Here is a 19,713-nt window from a genome sequence, read left to right on the forward strand (position 1 = left end):
ATATTATTTAAATTGCCCTTGGTTTTATAAAAACAACAGCTACCATTATTCAGGAAAGTTGAAAATTTAGATGTACAAATTGAATAGTGACCCATATGCCCTAAAACTGCAGAAATTTGATATATGTATGAATATAAAGTAATGAGATTATTTCCCCATGTAATTTATGAGTTAATCTCATTAACTTATAGTCACACTTTATCTATCTTAAAGTATTTATGAAATAAATATTTTGCAAACTGCATTTTGTAGTTAAATAAGGTTGTGTGATTTTAATACCATGCTGATCATCTGAGTCATTGAAAAGTTTTCATCTTCTGAAAAGGGCATTCTGTTCAGTAATTTAGTAAAATGTTTCAAAATATTCTCCCTTCTACTCTGCATATTTCAATTCCAGACTAATTTAGTTGAGAATAATAAACAATTTTCAAAGGAAAATATTGTTTCAGCATGCAATATTTTAGGCATCCTGTGGTTCAATCAGTGTTGTCTTAGCCATATTATTTACATTACAAGCACATAGTCTATTTACAGTTCTACAGTTTGTCTCCTTGTATTTTTAAGGCTTCCCATAAATATTTACAATTTTGTTAGATATATGCCATAAAAATAAATACATATATTTAAATAGTCTTGTCAGTGAACTTTCTTCAGAGGTCCTATCTGGATATTTTTTAGAAGCCTGGTTCCTTAGCTTCAAGTCTATAAATTTTTTGGATATTAAGCTGGACACATCCAGATAAATGTTAATTACTATGAGATCTCTTTCATTTGCCCATCAAAATATCAAAGAATAGCTGAAGTTAGTATATATATAAGGTGTACTGTATTATCTGGACATTGGTTGGTATTTTGTTTAGTGATAGAAGACATTGTATTTCTTTACAAAGTAGAAAAAAGTAGAAATTTAAGCTTAAGGAAGTAAGCATAGTACTCCTCCATGATGCATTCCTCCAACCAAACTATGCCACACATAATTGATGATTGCAATACAGAATAAATTAGTAAATTAACTCTAATCTAGTTCCAAAATTCTGATAAAGACCAATGTAATAAGTATATTCATATATTCATTTATGTATTCTAATTTTAGATATCCTTTTTGCTATTTTGGTTTGTCAGAGTTGGTACTTCTGTTTTGATGCTGAATATCTTGGTGTGTTTCATTAACTATTAGGACTACTTTGTATTGTATTCTTTCTGTTTAAAAATTTTTTTAGTTGCCAATGGACCTTTATTTTATTTATTTATATGTGGTGTTGACAATCAAACCCAGTGCCTCACACATGCTAGGCAGGTGCTCTACCCAGAGCTACAAACCCAGCCCTGTGTTCTTTCTTATAATTGGTGTTCACCTATCTTTGAGAGCTCAGTAAGTAGAGAGGATATAGTATGTCTGGAAGTTCCAACATTATGCCTGAGATAGTCAACATTATCCATGGAAACTCCAACACCACTGCCCCAGGGAACTCCACTATTGCCTGAAGGAATTTCAGGATTACATATGAGGACTCCAGCATTGCTCCTGAGAACTTCAGAATTATCAATGGGTACTCCAACATTAACCATGACATTCGTACTGGGAATTCTAATATTGCCCTTGGGAAGTCCAACATTATCTTCTGGAATTCCAATTTTGCTTCGCATTGTAGAAGAATACTCAAAGTTTGGATTGATAGGAGGATATTCTCCAGAGCCTGACAAAATGTCCTTTTGCCAAGCTTCTTCAATTCTGTTTCTTTCCTTTGAATTTTCTAAAATGCAAAATCAAAAATTGTTCTTAAGTGTTGAAGATTGATTTCTCTTTTGAGAAGAAACAATTAGGATGACAGATAAATATTTTCATATTCTATGCCAGTACAATCACCTTACGAATTTAAAATCACATGGCAATGTTAGCACAGTACATAATATTTTATTTAGGAAAATATTTTGATAAACTGTTTTGGGGGTAAAAGATAAACAGAAAAAATCAATGGCTAGATGAGCTTGCACACTGATTAGAAATTTGGGAATAGTGGAGAGTAGAGAAATGGGAGAGAGGCTGAGCAACATTATGATAGGATGGGAGCCTGCTGAAGGATGTTAATTAATAAGACATTATAGTGGTGGTTGGTTTAAGGAAATTTAGGAACAAAGATGGTGAGTATGTGATTTTAATTCTTTTGTATCAGAAATTAATACCATCAAGAATTAAGTGGAAACATGAAAACAGAGAACAGGGAGCCAGGAATCATTAGAACTCTTGAGGAGTGTATTGAATGTGAGATTGAGGTTAAGCCAATTTTATGAATGTTTTAGAGAATGATGTAATTCGAGTTGACTTTAGGTTATACTTCAATTTCAATCTCTGTCCTAAATATGGGTAGAAAAAGAAACAATTTTCAGATTGGGCCAAATTATAATTTCTGCACAATGTTTGTCTTAGAATTCAGATTCTTCTATGAAGCCACTTTCAGTGGTTTGGTAGAGCTATTCCTAAGTAAAAATTCTAGTTGATAACATAATTTTCATTAAGTTATGGGAGCAGGTTTCCTACATGAATTAGAAAGCAAAATTCCTAAAACTATTTATTATCCTCAGTAGCATTTTTGTATATTGTTTAAATAGCTCTAATGATAAAGACAAAGATATTACTCTGTAGTTACTAGCAAATTTCTAGCTGGGACTTGAAAATACATTAAAATTATTTCATTAATATTACCTTTAAGCAGGGATTGTCTGTAATATTATTATTATTGATAATATATATATTATTATCAATATTAATATATTGATAATATAATAATATTATTATTATTATTGATGATTATTCATTCATCAATTCATACTATCTAGTAATTAGAGTGCTCACATACAAGAAGAAATGAAAAAAAAAGTTTGGTGTATTTCTTAAACATAAGGGTCATGCCCATTACCCATTCAGTTTCCAACCTAAGCCCCTATTATTTAGTTCCTGGGTGATGAATGCATAAGGGGGTAAAATCGTTTTTTTTGTATTCTATGGATTAAAACTATGATTGAGTGAAAACTAGTCATATTCTCAAGAATACCCACTAGGAGAAAGTTATTTTTAAAAGAGAAAATTCATTCCAAATTTCTGAAGTCACAGCAAGTCTGTTTTAAGGTTTTATTTTCCCATGATGATTAAATGGTTCATGAATAGAATTTTTCCAACTTAAAGTCAGATTTTAAGCACCAAATATAAGGTATAAAATTGCAGGGTATTCACCATTCTCTCAGAAAAAGCTAATGTTTTGGGAATAGCAAGAAATAGATTTCCAGGTGGTGAATTTGAAAATAAATTTACTGATGAAATCTACTTGTGTGGAAAATCATACATAATTTAAAAACCTAGTTACAACAAATTCAAAAAGCTTACCTCCTGTGAACAAATTATGATCACTTGGGAAGAAGAAGTGTTTCTCCTCTGGATTTAATGTCAATTCAGGTGGATTTAGTTTTTCTCTCCTGCTATCACTGTATCGTGGTAAGCTGTGACTGCGCTGCCGCTGGAGCTTAGGTCGCTGGGGCAGCAGTGGAAAAGGGCCTTGCAAAGGATGGAGGTAGGGATCCCTGGGTGGGGTGGTTGCTTGATTCTCCTCCTCTGGTGCTAGCTGGAGGTAGCCAATCTCTCTGTCTTCTTCTGTAGGAATAGTTTGGACAATGTGGAGCCCTTCACTGTTAAGTGGTGCTTCTAAGAGCTCTGCCCAGGAACGCCTGAAGATAGATCTTTCTCTAAGAGGATACATGTTTCTTGCTACTTCCAGATCCTCACTTCCTGGGGACTCTGCATTTTCAGGAGATTCCAGCCACAGATTTCTTGGGGTTCGTGGGCAACCGTATTCTGAGGATGGTGAACATTTATTTATTAAAGCCTCCAAGTGTATAAGCCCAGTGAATTTCAAAGTTGGAATTTCTGTATCATCTAGCTCCTCCTTTCCAGGCACACCAGCAACAAGTATTGCAGTGCCTTTCCCCCTTTCCTCTGGACTGGCAATTCCTGTAACATCTAAGCGTTGAGATTCTGGGACCCCTGGAGATTTAACTGGAATTTTCTCTAGACGAAGAAGCCCTGAAGTTTTTGGTCTTATAAGGGCAATGCTCTCTACCTCTTTAGTTAGTGGGGGGGTGGTGACCATCATCACTTGACTGATAATCCCCTGGTCCCTCTGATGGATACCTTCTCCGTCGTGTTGACGGGAGGCCATAGTTGGTTTCTGTTGTTTTTTCCTTCTAGTCTTTTCCCGAATTTCCGCATCAATAGGACGAAAATAGATGAATTCAGCAGAAACGTTTTGAGTGCATCTATATTGAAAGTTTGGATTCACAGAAACAATCTGAAAGAAAATTCAATTTCAAAGACACCATTTATTGCATTATACCAATACATTTAATATCCTTGTCTTAGTTTTGGTACATTTTATTTTAGATCTGTAGGTCTAGGATAACACTAATGTAGACAATATGGACAAAGCTGAATTCCTTCAAGTTAATTGAGAAATATAAGAATCTCCTAGAGTATCACTTTTTTCTTTAAGAGGTAGATGATATTAGTTTAATGTTTCCAAAGTATATTTTCTATAACTGCACCAAAGTCTCCACCCCACCAAATACACATGACCCTATGGCCAATAATTTGGAAAATGACATTTATTATAATTCTCTCTTAAAAGTTTCATAAGATATAGGAGACAATTATAGGCTATGAAAAATCTTTTTATTGCTATATAGTCACATTAATCATATATTTTATTTGATTCATTCTAATGCTTTGACATCTGGGGCCTTGCTGACCTTGGAGGAACTGACTCTTCCAGGGTTAACTAACATCTAGAGATAATAAACAGCTTGCATGTGAGCACACCTTTCAAATTAAAACCAACCAGTCCAGAGTTCATACTTACAAACACTTCACATTCCAGACACCATCTCTTTGTCCTGATAACTCCAGGATGGGGCCCCAGAAAACCAAAGACAGTACCTGTACCCCAGAACTCAATGAAATTATTCAAACTATCCTGTTTGCCTTGCATCATATCAGCAATTTTGGTGATTTCCCCATGTGCACTTTCATATCTCCTTGGTGGCATGGCATGCTGCCTTCTCTTCGGATGTGTTAGTACAAGAAACTATTTTCAATGGTAGTTATTTCCTGATATATTGCCCTTTTGAAGGTGGTGGAAGGGGGTTAGAGCTCTTCCAAATATTCATTCCCAGAAAATTATCATTAATTGACATGCCTAGCAATCATTTATCTACTTTTTGTCTCAGTAGATTTACATACACTGGACATTGCATATAAATAGAATTATACAATATATGGCCCTTTGTATGACTTAGCATAGTATTTCCAAGGTTCATTTATGTTATGGCATGTATTGGTACTTCATTCATTTTCATGGTCAAAAAATATTCTAATGTATGAATATGCCTCATTTTGTTTATTGATTAATTAGTTGATGGAAATTTGGGTTGTTTCCACATTTTTACTCTTAGAAGAAGAATGCTGCTTTGAACATTCATGTCTTAAGTCTGTACGTGTTTTCATTTCTCTTAGGCATGTACCTCAGTGAAATTACTAGATCTGCTTGTAGCTCTATTTAACCATTAGAAAACCACCAGACTGTTTCTCAAAGTGGTTGCACCATTTTCTATTCCTGAGATTGTATTTAACCTAGGTCTATTCCAAACATAGTTTAATTCAAATAATTATAAAGACCATTTTTATTGTATTAGCACCATTTTATGGAAGGATTATGGGTGTAATTCTGTTCTAATCAAATAGACAAGACTTCCCCTTGTCACCGCCAAAATAATAAAAATAGAGGACTAGTAAATAGACATTTTTTTTTCTCCTAAAATGTTTAATGGTAAAATGCAAAAGAGTTGGGAGAAGGTTTCATGGGAACTTAACACTCATCTTCCAGTTAACAACACAACATGAAATGAGTAATTATTAGCCTGAAGTATTCAATGTGATGGTGTTGCTTTATTCACTTTTTCTTTGTTTCAGGTTATAAAAGGATCATATGATAAAAGTAATGGGAAAAAAATTGAAAAAATAGTAGACTTTAGAATCAAATGCAGATAATACAGAGTGGATATTTGGAATTTTACTATACTTTTTTCTAAGCTTTGTATTTATGCCCTTTCAAAATGAGAAGTGAAAAAAAAAACCTACTCTAAGCTGTAAATAAATTCCTGAGGTTTTATACATTTATCTTAAAATATGATTTGAATAAGAATTTTATTTCTTGAAGTAACATTTCTTCAGTCCAATTTATGTTGATACCATCCTTTTTTTTTCATTTTCTTTTTTTTTTTTTTAATTTTATTGTAAACAAATGGGATACATGTTGCCTCTCTGTTTGTACATGGTGCAAAGGCATACCATTTGTGTAATCATAAATCCACATACAATAATGTTGTTTGATTCATTCTGTTATTTTTTCCCCTTCCCCCCACCCCTCCCACCCCTCTTTACCCTCTATACAGTACTTTCTTCCTCCATACTTGCCCCCCTCCCTAACCCTAACTCTAACCCTAACACTAACACTTCCCTCCCCCCCATTATGTGTCATCCTCCACTTATTAGCGATATCATTCGTCCCTTGTCTTTTTGAGATTGGCTTATCTCACTTAGCATGATATTCTCCAATTTCATCCATTTGCCTGCAAATGCCATAATTTTGTCATTCTTTATGGCTGAGTAATATTCCATTGTGTATATATACCACAGTTTCTTTATCCACTCGTCAATTGAAGGGCATCTAGGTTGGTTCCATAGTCTGGCTATTGTGAATTGAGCAGCTATGAACATTGATGTGGCTGTATCTCTGTAGTATGCTGATTTTAGATCCTTTGGGTATAGGCCAAGGAGTGGGATAGCTGGGTCAAATGGAGGGTCCATTCCAAGTTTTCTAAGGAATCTCCACACTGCTTTCCAGAGTGGCTGCACTAATTTGCAGCCCCACCAGCAATGTATGAGTGTACCTTTCTCCCCACATCCTCGCCAACACCTGTTGCTTGTATTTTTGATAATCGCCATTCTAATTGGGGTGAGATGGAATCTTAGGGTGGTTTTGATTTGCATTTCTCTTATTACTAGAGATGTTGAACATTTTTTTTCATATGTTTATTGATTGCTTGTACATCTTCTTCTGTGAAGTGTCTGTTCATTTCCTTAGCCCATTTGTCGATTGGATTATTTGTATTGTTGGTGTAGAGGTTTTTGAGTTCTTTATAGATTCTGGAGATTAGTGCTCTATCTAAAGTATGATTGGCAAAGATATTCTCCCACTCTGTAGGCTCTTTCTTCACATTACTGATAGTTTCCTTTGCTGAGAGAAAGCTTTTTAGTTTGAATCTATCCCAGTTATTGATTCTTGCTTTTATTTCTTGTGCTATGTGAGTCCTGTTGAGGAAGTCTGGTCCTAGGCCGACATGTTGAAGATCGGGACCTACTTTTTCTTCTATAATCTGCAGAGTCTCTGGTCTGATTCCATCCTTTTTAATGCTCAAAGAAACAAAAATCTACACATGTTAACTACCAACTTGGCATATCAGGTTCAAACATACCAGCTAATAAATAAAGTAAATCAGAGGAACATTATTGTCCTCCTTCTTTTACTGTTTTTCTCTATGCATTGTACTATTCTATTTTCTAGAAGAGGTATTCATATTTCACACTAAGATTTTTTATACAGATACTTCATTATGCTATGAATACATGTTTTATTGCTGAATGCATTTTTTTTTTCTTTTAATACAGGGGATTGAACACAGGGGCACTTAATCACCGAGTCACATCCTCAGCCTATTTTATTTATTTATTTTTTTATTTTGAGACTGGGCCTTGATAAGTTGCTTAGGACCTTGCTAAGTTGCTGAGGCTGGCTTTGAACTTTTGATCCTCTTGCCTCAGCCTCCCAAGCTGCTGGGATTACAGGCATGTGCACCATAACTGACCGAATGCACTTTTATTTTACTTTTAAATTTGTTTTGTAGTTGTAATGGACAGAATACCTTTATTTTGCTTATTTTTATGTGGTTCTAAGGAATGAACCCAGTGTCTCACACATGCTAGGCAAGTTGCTATAGCCCTAGACTTGAATACACTTTTAAACAACAAAAAAATCTGAGTTTTTTGAATGTGGTTGCTGCTGAGCAATGTTAAAATGGTAGTACTTACAGTAGTTGCTTCATGGCAGTTATCACACCAAATCACAGGGAAGTCTTTCTTCAAGGCCAAAACACATTTTGCATAAATCATAGCACCTATACGTCTGTATTCTGTAAGGAAAAAATAGGGCTCTGAGTTTGAAAAGTCTATCCAAGTTACCTTGTAGGTTGGCACATTTTCTCATAGTCTTAAATATATGCTAGAGTTTGAACAGTGTGATGGTGGCAGATAAAAATAGGAATGTTTTTATTCTTTTCTTCCCTGTGAGCACATAACAGCCTACCTACCTAAGGATGACAGTGGTTGATATTTTGAAATAGTATGGAAATTTTTGTTACACAGAGTGCTAATGATGTATCCAGGATTTTGTTAAATAACCATATACAGATACTTCTTTCTGAGGCATTCAATAAACTACTGATTTTAAGATAACTGAAATTGAGCTCAACTATGGAAACAGTGGTTAAGGTAGTACGCACAGACGGAGCATTCCTGCTGTTCATTGCTGTCTATGTGTATAAATCTGTGCATTGGTGGAGTATTTCACTGAGTAATTGGTTATCTGGAATAGCTCCTTTTAATTAATTAATTTACTTACTATTTGTTCTTTTTAGATAGCTCCTTTCAGATAATTTTTCTTGTTAATTTATTCATATTCTGTAACTTTTAACTGTGCAATAAAGTTTTATGACTTTTGATCACTAAATATTGGTATTTGGTAATTCATTTATACTTGCTTTTAGATGAATATTAAAATTAGTAAAAATGTATGTGTAATGCTACTGTATAAGCCTTGTCCCCTTTGTTTTTCCTTTACTATCCACATTAGCTTACATAAAAGATTTTTAAAAATTATTGACAATAATGAATACTTGAAATGGAGAATGTTTTAAATAATACTATGTGTATTTGATATCAAAATTACTCTATACTTGATTCTTCTATCAGTGGAAGTGATCAGGTGATATTTATTGTTTTATAAAGGTAAACAGTAATACTAAGGACTACATCAATTTGGTTAATCTAATCCTGATTTTTATCCTTTGAGAATTTTTTCATCTGGAATTTAGAAAATATTTGTATGCAGAATTGCACAAGTGCACAGGGATACGTGTTGCACTATGTTTATGATGGTGAAATCTCTGGCGAATAGGCTAGAAATCGTTTGTACTTTTAATTACATGGTCAGAGAGTCAAGAAGTAAAGTAAGTGAGAAGCAAATAAAAAGGAACAATACCTATGGAAAAATGTCTTACCAATGAGATTAGTTTTAAATCATGTTTTTGCATTTTCTAAACTGTGCAAATCATTGGAACTTTGAAGTCCTTACCTGCATTAGCAGCTGCATCTCCAAAGGAGGAACCATATGCTAACTGTAACATTTGACTAACCCAACTGAAACAAATCCAAAGGAGAAAAAAAAGGAAATAGTTACTAATAACAGTCAATCAATATGAGTGATTGTGATGTGCATGATACTTTCTCAGTTAATGTATAAATCATAAGAGGTAGGAACTATTATTATTCCCATTTAACAGATGAGAAATCTGAGGATCAGAGAGGTTAAGTAGTATGCCTGAGTTCAAACAGTTACTAAGTGGTAATGCTCATAATCTGGGCAGTGTATATTCAGAACCTACAATCTTTAACTCTACAAGATACAATTTCTAAATATCATTAGAGGTACATTAAAATTCAAAGGGATAAAGCATTAGCATCAAATGCCAAAGAGTTCCGTAGACATTAATTTTCCTTAGGGTGAAATTTTAAATTAATAATAGAGTAATAACCAGAATGAAAAAAAAAAAACAAATTTCATGATTTGAGGCCTCTAAAAATTATATAAGAACCTTCTCTAAAAATGATATTAAAGAAAGCTACATCATTGGTGGTTGCATACTTTCTATGCTCTCCATGTCACCAATATTAGAAAGCTAAATACTATAGTCACATTCAGAGGTAAACCAATCTGGATTTCATCTGATTTCTCAACCCTAAAATTAGGAGGTCTTTGAATAATATATACTAAGAGCTGAAAGAAAATGGATGCCAACAAAGAATATTACACCCAGCAAAATTAAGCTTCAGATTTGATGATGAAACGTTTCAAGATAAATAAATTTAAAAGAATTCACAACTAGAAAACCTGCACTATAAAACATACTCATAATATGTTTCATGAAGAATAAATAAAAAAATAAAATTGAGGACTGGGTTTTAGCTCAGTGGTAGAGCACTTGCCTTGAATGTGTGAGGCATTGGGTTTGATACTCAGCACCACAAGGAAATAATTAAATAAAATAAAGGTACTGTGTCCATGTACAACAAAAATTATTACAGAAATAAAAATTAAATTTAAAACCAGCAAAGGGAGGGACTACACTAGAAGAATGGTCAATCAAAGGAGAAACTAATACATATTAAAAATAAAAAATAAATCAAAATGATAAGGAATAAAAAATATTTTTCAATAATAATATTGAATGTAAATGATTTAATCTCATCCATTAAAAGGGATAGCCTGGCAGATTGAATTAAAAACAAGAGCCAACAATATGCTGTCTGCAAAAGACTCACCTTATAGGCAAAGACATTCACAGACTGAAGGCAAATGGATGAGAGAAAACATATAATTCACATGGGTTTTTTAAGCAAGTAGGGGTTTCTATATTCATATCAGATAAAGTGGACTTCAAGCCAAAGTTAATCAGAAGGGACAAAGAAGAACATTTCATACTACTTAATAATTTTACAACCACAAGAAATAACAATGATAAATACTTATGCCCCAAACAATGGAACATCTATGTATATCAAACCAACCCTTCTCAATATCAAGAATCAAATAGACCACAACACAATAATAAGGGGTGACTTTAACATATCTCTCTCATCACTGGATAGATCTAACCAAAAATCTAAACAAATAAACTTATAGAACTAAAAAATACAATCAATAGTTTAGACTTAATAGTCATATATACAATATTTCGCCCATCAGTGACTGAATACACTTTCTTCTCAACAGCACATGGATCATTTTCTAAAATAGACCATATCCTAGGCCACAGTGCAACTCCCAGCAAATACAAAAACCATAGAGGTAATACCTTGCATCCTATCATTTCATAATGGAATGAAATTAGAAATCAATTATAAAATATAAATAGAAGCTACTCCAAAACCTGGAGACCAAATAATACACTATTAAAAGATAAATGGATACCAGAAGAAATTAAGGATGAAATTTAAAAAAATAATTAGAAGTAAATGAGAACAGCAACACAACATATTCAAATCCCTGGGACACCATGAAGGCAGTTCTAGGAGGAAAGTTCATAGGATTGAGCATATTCATTTAAGGAATAGAAAATCACCAAATAAATAATCTAACATTACATCTCAGGGCCCTAGAACAAGAAGAACAAATCAACCAAAAAGCAGTAGAAGACAGGAAATATTTAAAATCCGAGTTAAAATCAATGAAACTGAAACAAAAAAATTAAAAATCAACAAAACAAAAGTTGGTCTTTGAAAAAATAAAATTTATTAAACTCTTAGCCAAGTTAACCAACAGAAAGAGGGGAAAAAACTTTTTTAATTGCTAAAATTCATGATGAAAAAGGAAATATCACCAGGGACACTACTGAAATTCAGAGAATAATCAGCAACCATCTGTTTATAGCACAATTTTCAAGATGAAGCACTGACCTGATGGTGTCTACAGAGGCAAAATTCAGTCATAATTTCCTATTCCCAAAACATATAAGTAATGACTTTAAAAATAATGCCAAGCACTTAGTAAACTGAAAATACTAATTTTACACTGGACTCTTTGTTTTAGAAAGAATTTAGTAGTTTTTACTAGGAAAAAGCTATGCCTTTTGATGCTTAGGATTGAATCCTTTCCCCACAGGAGTTCAGTTTATTCTGCTTCTGAAAATACTGATAAAAGAATAAGATCATTCCCTCCTCTCCTAATCCAAATAAAATTTTTAACATTTCATTATTTATTTTACTGAAATTTAGAAACTGGTGGGTGAAGATTAACAGATCAAGATTGTAGTGAACAGTGTGAATAAAATGGAACACTACATATTCTAATAAGAAAGTGTTACCATACTGATATTGTCATTTTGATCTTCTCAACATGTCCTGCTTAGACTGCACTGTTTAGCCTCAAATATTTACTATTATGTGGGTATATTTTTTGTATTAAAAATACTGCATTTGAATCAAAATAACAGACAATATAATTAGTAACTATGAATTATAACAGGAAAAAGCATAATACTATGAGATAATTTTATTCTAAAACTTCTGGTTATTATTATTGATGATCTATATTGATAACTTAAAGATACATATTGTAACTTTACAACACAAATTTCTGTTAGGCTCTTGGGAAGACTATAATCCTAAATTCTGTATTAGAGTTACTTAACTGCCCATGTTTTAACTGCCTTGTCATATTAAACAAATTCTTGGTGTGATTAATATATTAATGATATTTAGTGACATGGGTAGATATTTTATTCACTTAGAGTTTTTGCATATAATGTAAATATTTTGTTAATATTCTCTTAGAGGCATGAAAAAACTAAAGAACAAAGATTACAGAGCATTTACTTGCAAACTAAGCAAAAAATAAAGTTTTTAGTAAGAACTGTATTAAGACAGAATTCTCTTTCCTTCTCTCAATTTCAAGTGTTCCATAGACACTTGTGCCTAGTGGTTACTGCATTGAATAGTGTACATATAGAATATTTCCAACATTTCAGAATGTTTTATTAGACATTCTTTAATGTTTCTTTAATGTATAGGAAAAAGAGAAATTTTATGTTTTAGGTGTTATCTTTGACATAGAATTCAATTTTTCACGTATATTTAATGGTTGGTTTAATGAATATTTTAAAAATCTGAAATAAGTGATTTTAGCAAATCTTTTGAAAACTATAACTCCTTCATTGTCCCTTGAAAATAATACATTATAGATAAGATACTAAATTTAAATTTACATTTTCAAAATGAATTTTAAAAAGAAAAATCTTATTTAGAAATTAAAATTTTTCTCAAGTGAGAAATTAATGTAATTTTCACAGGATTGTATATCAGAAATTAGTTTTTGTTTTTTCTTTGTGCTCCAGCTAAAAGAAAATTTGGTATTTATTTAAAATATAATGTCAATAGCATTGTCATCATCCATGTGAATTATTTTTAAATGTTCATGAAAGCAGTAAGAAACTACACATATATTTTCCCTGCTGAGCAAGGATTGTTGTCCTCTTTTTCTGGAGATGTTATAAACTTTCTTTTAGAAACTTAAAGTTTTGAAAATTACTATTCTTCAAACTACCAGAGTGCAATTTTCCATATTTCTGTACATATTATGACAACATTTATCTTGGACTAGCAAGATTTTTTTAATATAAATAATGTACATTTTCTTACAGATGTACTTACTGATCTTTATTTAATAACTGATTTTCCTTTTCAGAATATTAAAAACTGAAAAGATATAAAATTGTGCTACAGTGGGTAAGAAAGGATTATTAAAATTTTAGTACCATGTTGAATATATTTTTTTTTCCTCTTTAAACTGCTTTATTGAGGAATATTTGTACAGCAGACAGCCTGAGAAGATAGAGAGCCCTCCAGGACAGAGTTGATTTGTTTTCGGATCAGGTTAATAAGAACATCTCTCTCGGGCCAAAGACGGGGCAGGTTTTCTAGCATGCTCCTTCAAAGACTGGGGCTGCTCAGCTGTGACAGAAACCCTCTGTGTGTGCAGCAGCCTCCTGGTCTGATACACATCTCCCCCTTGGGATTTGTGGGGTAAGGGGAACCTACATCAGTGAAGCTCATGCTGCCTCCTTGCTGTGCCAGGATTAATAAAGGCCTTTGTCGCAAACCCAGGAGTCTCTGTCATTCTTCCAGCCTCCACCTAAATGCTGACAGGTTAACTTGAAGGCTTGCAAGCTGTGTAAAAATCTCAGAATGTACATGGTTCTTGTGAAAACAAGACAAATTAGAGCCCAGTAGGTATGTCCAGAGAAGTCATATATAATCCAGAGGATGGGAAAAAGGCAGAGTGGGTAAAATTGTGGGAATAGAAGAAGTGGGAGGTAGAAAACTGGGATCAAAACATTTATTTGTAGCAACTATTAAGCCATCTGGTTTTCCGTCAGTTAAGTCTGTACCTCAAAATAAAGGCTGTGGGTTAATATTAATCTTGACCAAAACCAAAATACCTAAAGGCCTAAGTTCTTCAGAATGAAATGGATGCCTAGTTTTGTAATTTTCACTCAGAATTTCCTACCTGTCAGTTCTAGACTCCACAGTTTTCCCACTGCTAGGCTGAGGTGGAATTGCTCTCCTCATCCCTAAGACACAACCCTCTTGATCTTTTTCAATTCTAAACCATTAAAAAAGTCTTCAGTCAAAACTAAATTGAAACTGGCTTCATATTCTTTTTTTCACCTCCACCCTCCTACTCCCCAGACAACTTCCAAGAACCTAGCACTTCCCCCTCCCTTCGCCCCAGCCCTTTCCCACAGTCCTCCCCTTCCTGCTCCTCCCCTCTTTACCCAATTCCGTTCCCTTGTGCCCAGATGTGAAAATTTTACAGTGAATGCCCAGAAGGATGGGGGAGACCTCACTTCATAGAAAGTAATCAAAGGACCACCAATTAATTGAATTGTCAATTTTGGATTTATTATTATGGCGATGGCGAAGGATTGGCATTATATTTGGAAATCACATGGCATATTTTTCGGTCCACTCTCGAGCGACTCTGTCATACTTTCTCCTGTCCTTTAGATAGATTTTAGCAATTTCAGGAACCAAAGGATCATCCGGGTTTGGGTCGCACAACATAGAGCAGATGGACAACAGCACTTTAGAAATTGTCAGCGCTGGCGACCACTCCGATCTAAGGATGTCTAGACAGATGCTCCCGCTTCTGTTGATATTCGGATGGTAAATTCGAGTGATGAACGTGATCTTGGGTGGTTTGAAGGGATAATCAGATGGAAACTGTATGGACAGAAAAAAGACCCCTCCCTGGTAGGGACTGTCGTTGGGCCCCATGATGGCAGCTTGCCAACGGAACATATCGTTCCCCACGGGCCCTGCAGAGCACTGGGCTGGGGGGTCTCGAGCCAGGTCTAGGAGCTCCTTGTGAATGCGCTTCAGAGCCATCGCGGGGTGGCCACTGCCTGGCACAGGGGCTGGCGCTTGTGGAGGAAGTCGGCGATCGCGACCGAGGGGTGCAGGGTGCGGCGGGGCGGATGGCAGCACTGGGGTGCCGGTGCTGGTCGCGGGGTCTGAGTGGCGCCGGTCAGGAGCCGAGAGGCTGCCGAGACCCGGAGGGAAAGGGGCGCGCCCCTGCACCTGAGGCTCTGCAGAACACCTGTGGTTCAGGGCCGCTGTCGACGTGCCTTCTGGAGCTAAAAATTCCGTTGCAGGGAGGCCGCGCCTCCTTAGGACGCTGCTGCCCAGAGAGGCCCCTGCTCCTGTCCAGGGCAGCCCGCTGCTGCCGCTGGCCCCTGACGCCCACATCCGGGCCCTGGCAACAGGAGGGGATCGGCTCTGTGAGGTCACAGAGGCCGCCCTGACGGAGCCGCGCTGCGTCGCCGCCCCCGCGCCCCGAGGAGTCCCGAGGGGCGGGGGCGGAGCGCGGAGGGAGGGGGTCAAGGGTGGGGGTGGGGGCAGTGCGGGACTCCCCGCGCTCCGCTGCCTGGCACGCTCTCCGAGTGGCGGGGAGGGTCACTACGCGCCGCCCTCCGCCCAGTTACCGGGATGGTAGGACCAGTTGGACGAAGGCCCCTTCCTTTCCCTTGGCTCACCTGCCTGGAACGCAGGTGCTACTGCTTTGACTTGATCCTGATCTCTCTCTCTGTCCATCTTTGAGAGTAAGGTACCCAGGCTGTGGACTGGACTTACGTGTGTATTTCCTAACAGGGATAGCCTCTTGTACATACAACCTCAGCATTTGTAAGTTCGGGATAATACATTTTACAGTAACTTTTGATAATATTTTGGTGAATTTATTTTTATGAAGATTTAAAGCCTTCAAATTTTCGATTTGGAGTTGAAATAAATTTAATGTTTGAAGAACTACTGACAGAACAGGTTGTGAGGGAGGAAGAAAGGAAGGAAAATAAATCAGTAGATCATCTGGTATATATATATGCGCTGTAGTTATTGTTCTTTACGAATGCAGTCATTTGGGGAGGGATGATAGTTCTAACAGCAACGTGACTGCAGAACAGAATCTTTTCAATTCTTGATAGTTTCCTATACATATATTGATTTTACGTATAGAAATGTAAAGCCAGATAAGTACTATCAAAATAGGTTAGTCTGTTTGCCATTCAATTCCTTTCCATAATTAATAAACAGTTCTTAAATTTTGCTAAGAAAATAGTAGATTACAGTTGCACTTGTGCTGAATATTCAGTTATGAAAATTTCCTGCTGCAAAATTAATATACCTATTCAACCAACATAGGAAAGCAAGATAAGAATTACTTGACAATACAAGGGGAAGAATGTAGAAGTGTGACTCGATTTTTAAATAATGCTATAAAGGGCTGGGGAGATAGCTCAGTCGGTAGACTGCTTGCCTTGCAAGCCCAAAGCCCTGGATTTGATCCCCAACACCGCAAAATAAATAAATTAAAAAAATAAAAAATAATGCTATCAAGTGTCTAACTCATTGAAAGGAACTCTCAGAGACTTCTGGTGTTATATGGTACCAAAGAACATTTTTTTTTTCCCATTTTTAATCCTCATATAACATTTTATTTAAAAGTCCTAAAATTAACAGCATAATCAACAATAAAATTTTTAGCAATTGTACTTTTAAATTAATGTACTATTTCAGTGTTCCATTTGTTGTTATTTACTTATTTTTTAAATTGGTGTATTATAGTTATACATAATACTGGAATTCATTGAGATATGTTCATACATATATATGAGATAGTTTGGTTAGTTACATTCTGCTGTTCCTTCCCTTTCCCATTCCTCCTTCCTTCCCCTGGTTTACCTTCCTCTACTTCACAAGAAGAGTATTTTTTTTTTTTGTTATTGTTGTTCTGAAGGTAAACTATTCATGTCACTGTGCTGAATAGCAATTTAAAACTCTACATTTAAAATAACATTTTGTAAGTACATTCAAAAAGAATATCAAGGCTACTCCCTTGTGTAGAAATCATATGTAAAATTGCAAACTTCTGAGATAAGAGTTCAAAGGTATCTTTTTCCACAGGAATGAGATTTGAAAATTATTTTGCAGTATGGGATGTGATTAATGCCAAATTTTTTATTGGACTGGGTATCAGGATCATGTAATCTTGTGTGAATTCTCTATAGGAAAGGAAAGTGTGACCATGATCCTCATATGCTTTCTGTGCAATACACCTTTTTACATTCAATTTCATCCCCATTGTGGCTGTCTTCATTTAGTTATGTAATCATTTATCACCCAAATATGATTTTATGCACACACGCATAATTATGTTTTTGAGACAGAGTCTCCATATATTGCATGTTACCCAGGTCCATCCTAGCCTGGAACTCTTGATTTCTCTACCTTGGTCTCTAGAGTAGCTGGAGCTGCACACATGTGCTATTATGCCTGACCACAAAAATATATGTTTAATGAGTGTTTATACTGCCAGTCTTCCAGCTCTCAAATCCATCTTAAATACTGCCATGTAGAATAATCTTCCCAAAACATAAATCATTTCCTATCATTGTGTGTGTGTGTTTCAATAGTTCTCCATCACCTTCGGGATGAATTCTTAACTTCAAAGCCGTCCTGCTAATTCCTCCCCAGGGAAAATTAAACATTTTTCTGCTACACAAAAACTTTTTTTGTTCTTCTAATACAGCATATATTATACTACACTGTCATTGTCTAAATGTTCACCCTCTTAACCAATCTCATAGATCTCTGATAATAGGATTGGCCTGGATATTTTTTGTCCTCTTATTGCCTAGTGTATACTAGGTACTCAATATTTTCTGGAGGAATGCATGCATTCATTAAAAGTTAAATGATATAATTTGGGCAGGGATTGATATAAAATGTTATAATTTCCATTTCTCTACATAACCTACAATTTAGGTCATAAACAGTATAGGTTATGAGATATTATACCACAACAAAAACAAAAAGCAATATAGTGGGTTTCTATTGCATTATTCTTCATTTGACAAGCCCTCAATGACAGTTCAAAGCCACTTTCCCTTTCATATGACATAATGGAATGCTTCTCTTAGAGTTTAGTCATAAGGGCATATTGCTTTCTTCAGATACAGTCACTATTACACTTTCATTATAGATAATGAGCTTTCAAAATTTTAGGAATAAAAATGATACAAGCATCCTTTCAATGTGGCGTGTTATTGAAACACATATTTAATTCCACAAAGAGACAGCCTTATTTCATTACCCAAAGAAAATTCTGTTAAGGCAATGCTTGCTTTCATACTATCTCTAGAGTTCATTACTAATCAAAGGTCACTCATAATGCTAGCATTCAGCTTAAAATGTATGGGTTAGAATAGGTTAATATCTATCAACTGTTTTTCATCTTCCATCACTGTGTCTAGCCCAAGTGTTACATTTAGTTATTAGAGAAAAATCACAGCTCAGTAACTGATTATTTAATCTCCCATGATCCTGGGAGAAGTTGATATAATTAATGAATTTTGAATTTTTTTAAATCAGGAAAGTTATAAAAAATCAATATCTAAAAGTTTAATAAGGTTGTTGTGTCTAAAGTGTTTCTCAAACTTGAGCTTTTATCAGGATCATCTGGAGGGCTTTTTAAAAAACAGAGTGTGTCCAAACTTTAAAACTCAAAATCAGCTGTCACTCCAGGTGATGCTGATGATCCTGGCCTGTGAGTAGTACTTTGAGAACGATTGGCTTAAAGCAAAGCAATGTAATTGGCAGCTTACATCAGAGAATTTGGGCTTAAGGATCCTCAAAAATTCATCCACATGCTATGGTTAATGATCTTATGTTACTGATGTGTGCTCAAGAGGATCCTAGGTAACAGGGGCCATACAAATGAAGGTGACTTGATTTTCTTTTTTTTTTAATGTCTGTATGTTTATGTTGGAAATACCATACTAATCATGCCAATTGAACAATCAGTTGACAATGTAAGCTATTATATTGTTGAGTGTTAGTGTTGTCATTCAAGAAAAAAAAATATGCTACAAGGTAGGATGCTAGATTTAGTTAGGCTTGCGTTCATGGTTTCTTCAGGAATTAGATCGTAAATAGGTCATAAAGGTTAGTTAGATGTTTTGGATAGGTCCAATGAGAGAGTAGATTCTGAGCTGATCCAACAAGGGAAAAGGTGCTCCAATAAAAATTATAAAGAATCACAAGACAGAAGAGTTACTTAAGGAATATCAGAGAGGCTAGTGGTAGGAATTGTTAGATAAATTCTAAAGAAAAAGGAACTCTAAATTATTCAGAAGTTTGAAATACTGTTGATTTGAAAC

At 35.0% G+C, this 19,713-nt stretch overlaps 2 protein-coding genes across 2 annotated transcripts in view; both read right to left on the reverse strand.

Moving 5' to 3' along the window:
* Positions 1 to 728: 728 nt before the first annotated feature.
* Positions 729 to 19,713, reverse strand: part of LOC306651566 (uncharacterized protein) — a 517,337-nt gene continuing 498,352 nt past the window's right edge. The window contains exons 19-23 of the mRNA XM_079124236.1: positions 9,516 to 9,580; positions 8,195 to 8,295; positions 4,184 to 4,340; positions 3,383 to 3,847; positions 729 to 1,754 (exon numbers count right to left, since the gene is read on the reverse strand). Coding sequence (XP_078980362.1) covers positions 1,339 to 1,754; positions 3,383 to 3,847; positions 4,184 to 4,340; positions 8,195 to 8,295; positions 9,516 to 9,580 — 1,204 coding nt within the window. The 3' untranslated portion in view covers positions 729 to 1,338. The remainder of the gene's footprint in view (positions 1,755 to 3,382; positions 3,848 to 4,183; positions 4,341 to 8,194; positions 8,296 to 9,515; positions 9,581 to 19,713) is intronic.
* On the reverse strand, positions 14,942 to 15,539 carry LOC306651403 (ubiquitin-conjugating enzyme E2 D2-like; the record flags this gene model as incomplete). Its single annotated transcript, XM_079123972.1, has 1 exon — positions 14,942 to 15,539. Exon 1 carries the CDS (start codon positions 15,383 to 15,385, stop codon positions 14,942 to 14,944), a length of 444 nt encoding a protein of 147 aa, XP_078980098.1. The 5' UTR covers positions 15,386 to 15,539.

This window comes from Sciurus vulgaris (assembly GCF_902686455.1).
Source record: "Sciurus vulgaris genome assembly, chromosome: X".
Lineage (NCBI taxonomy): Eukaryota > Metazoa > Chordata > Mammalia > Rodentia > Sciuridae > Sciurus > Sciurus vulgaris.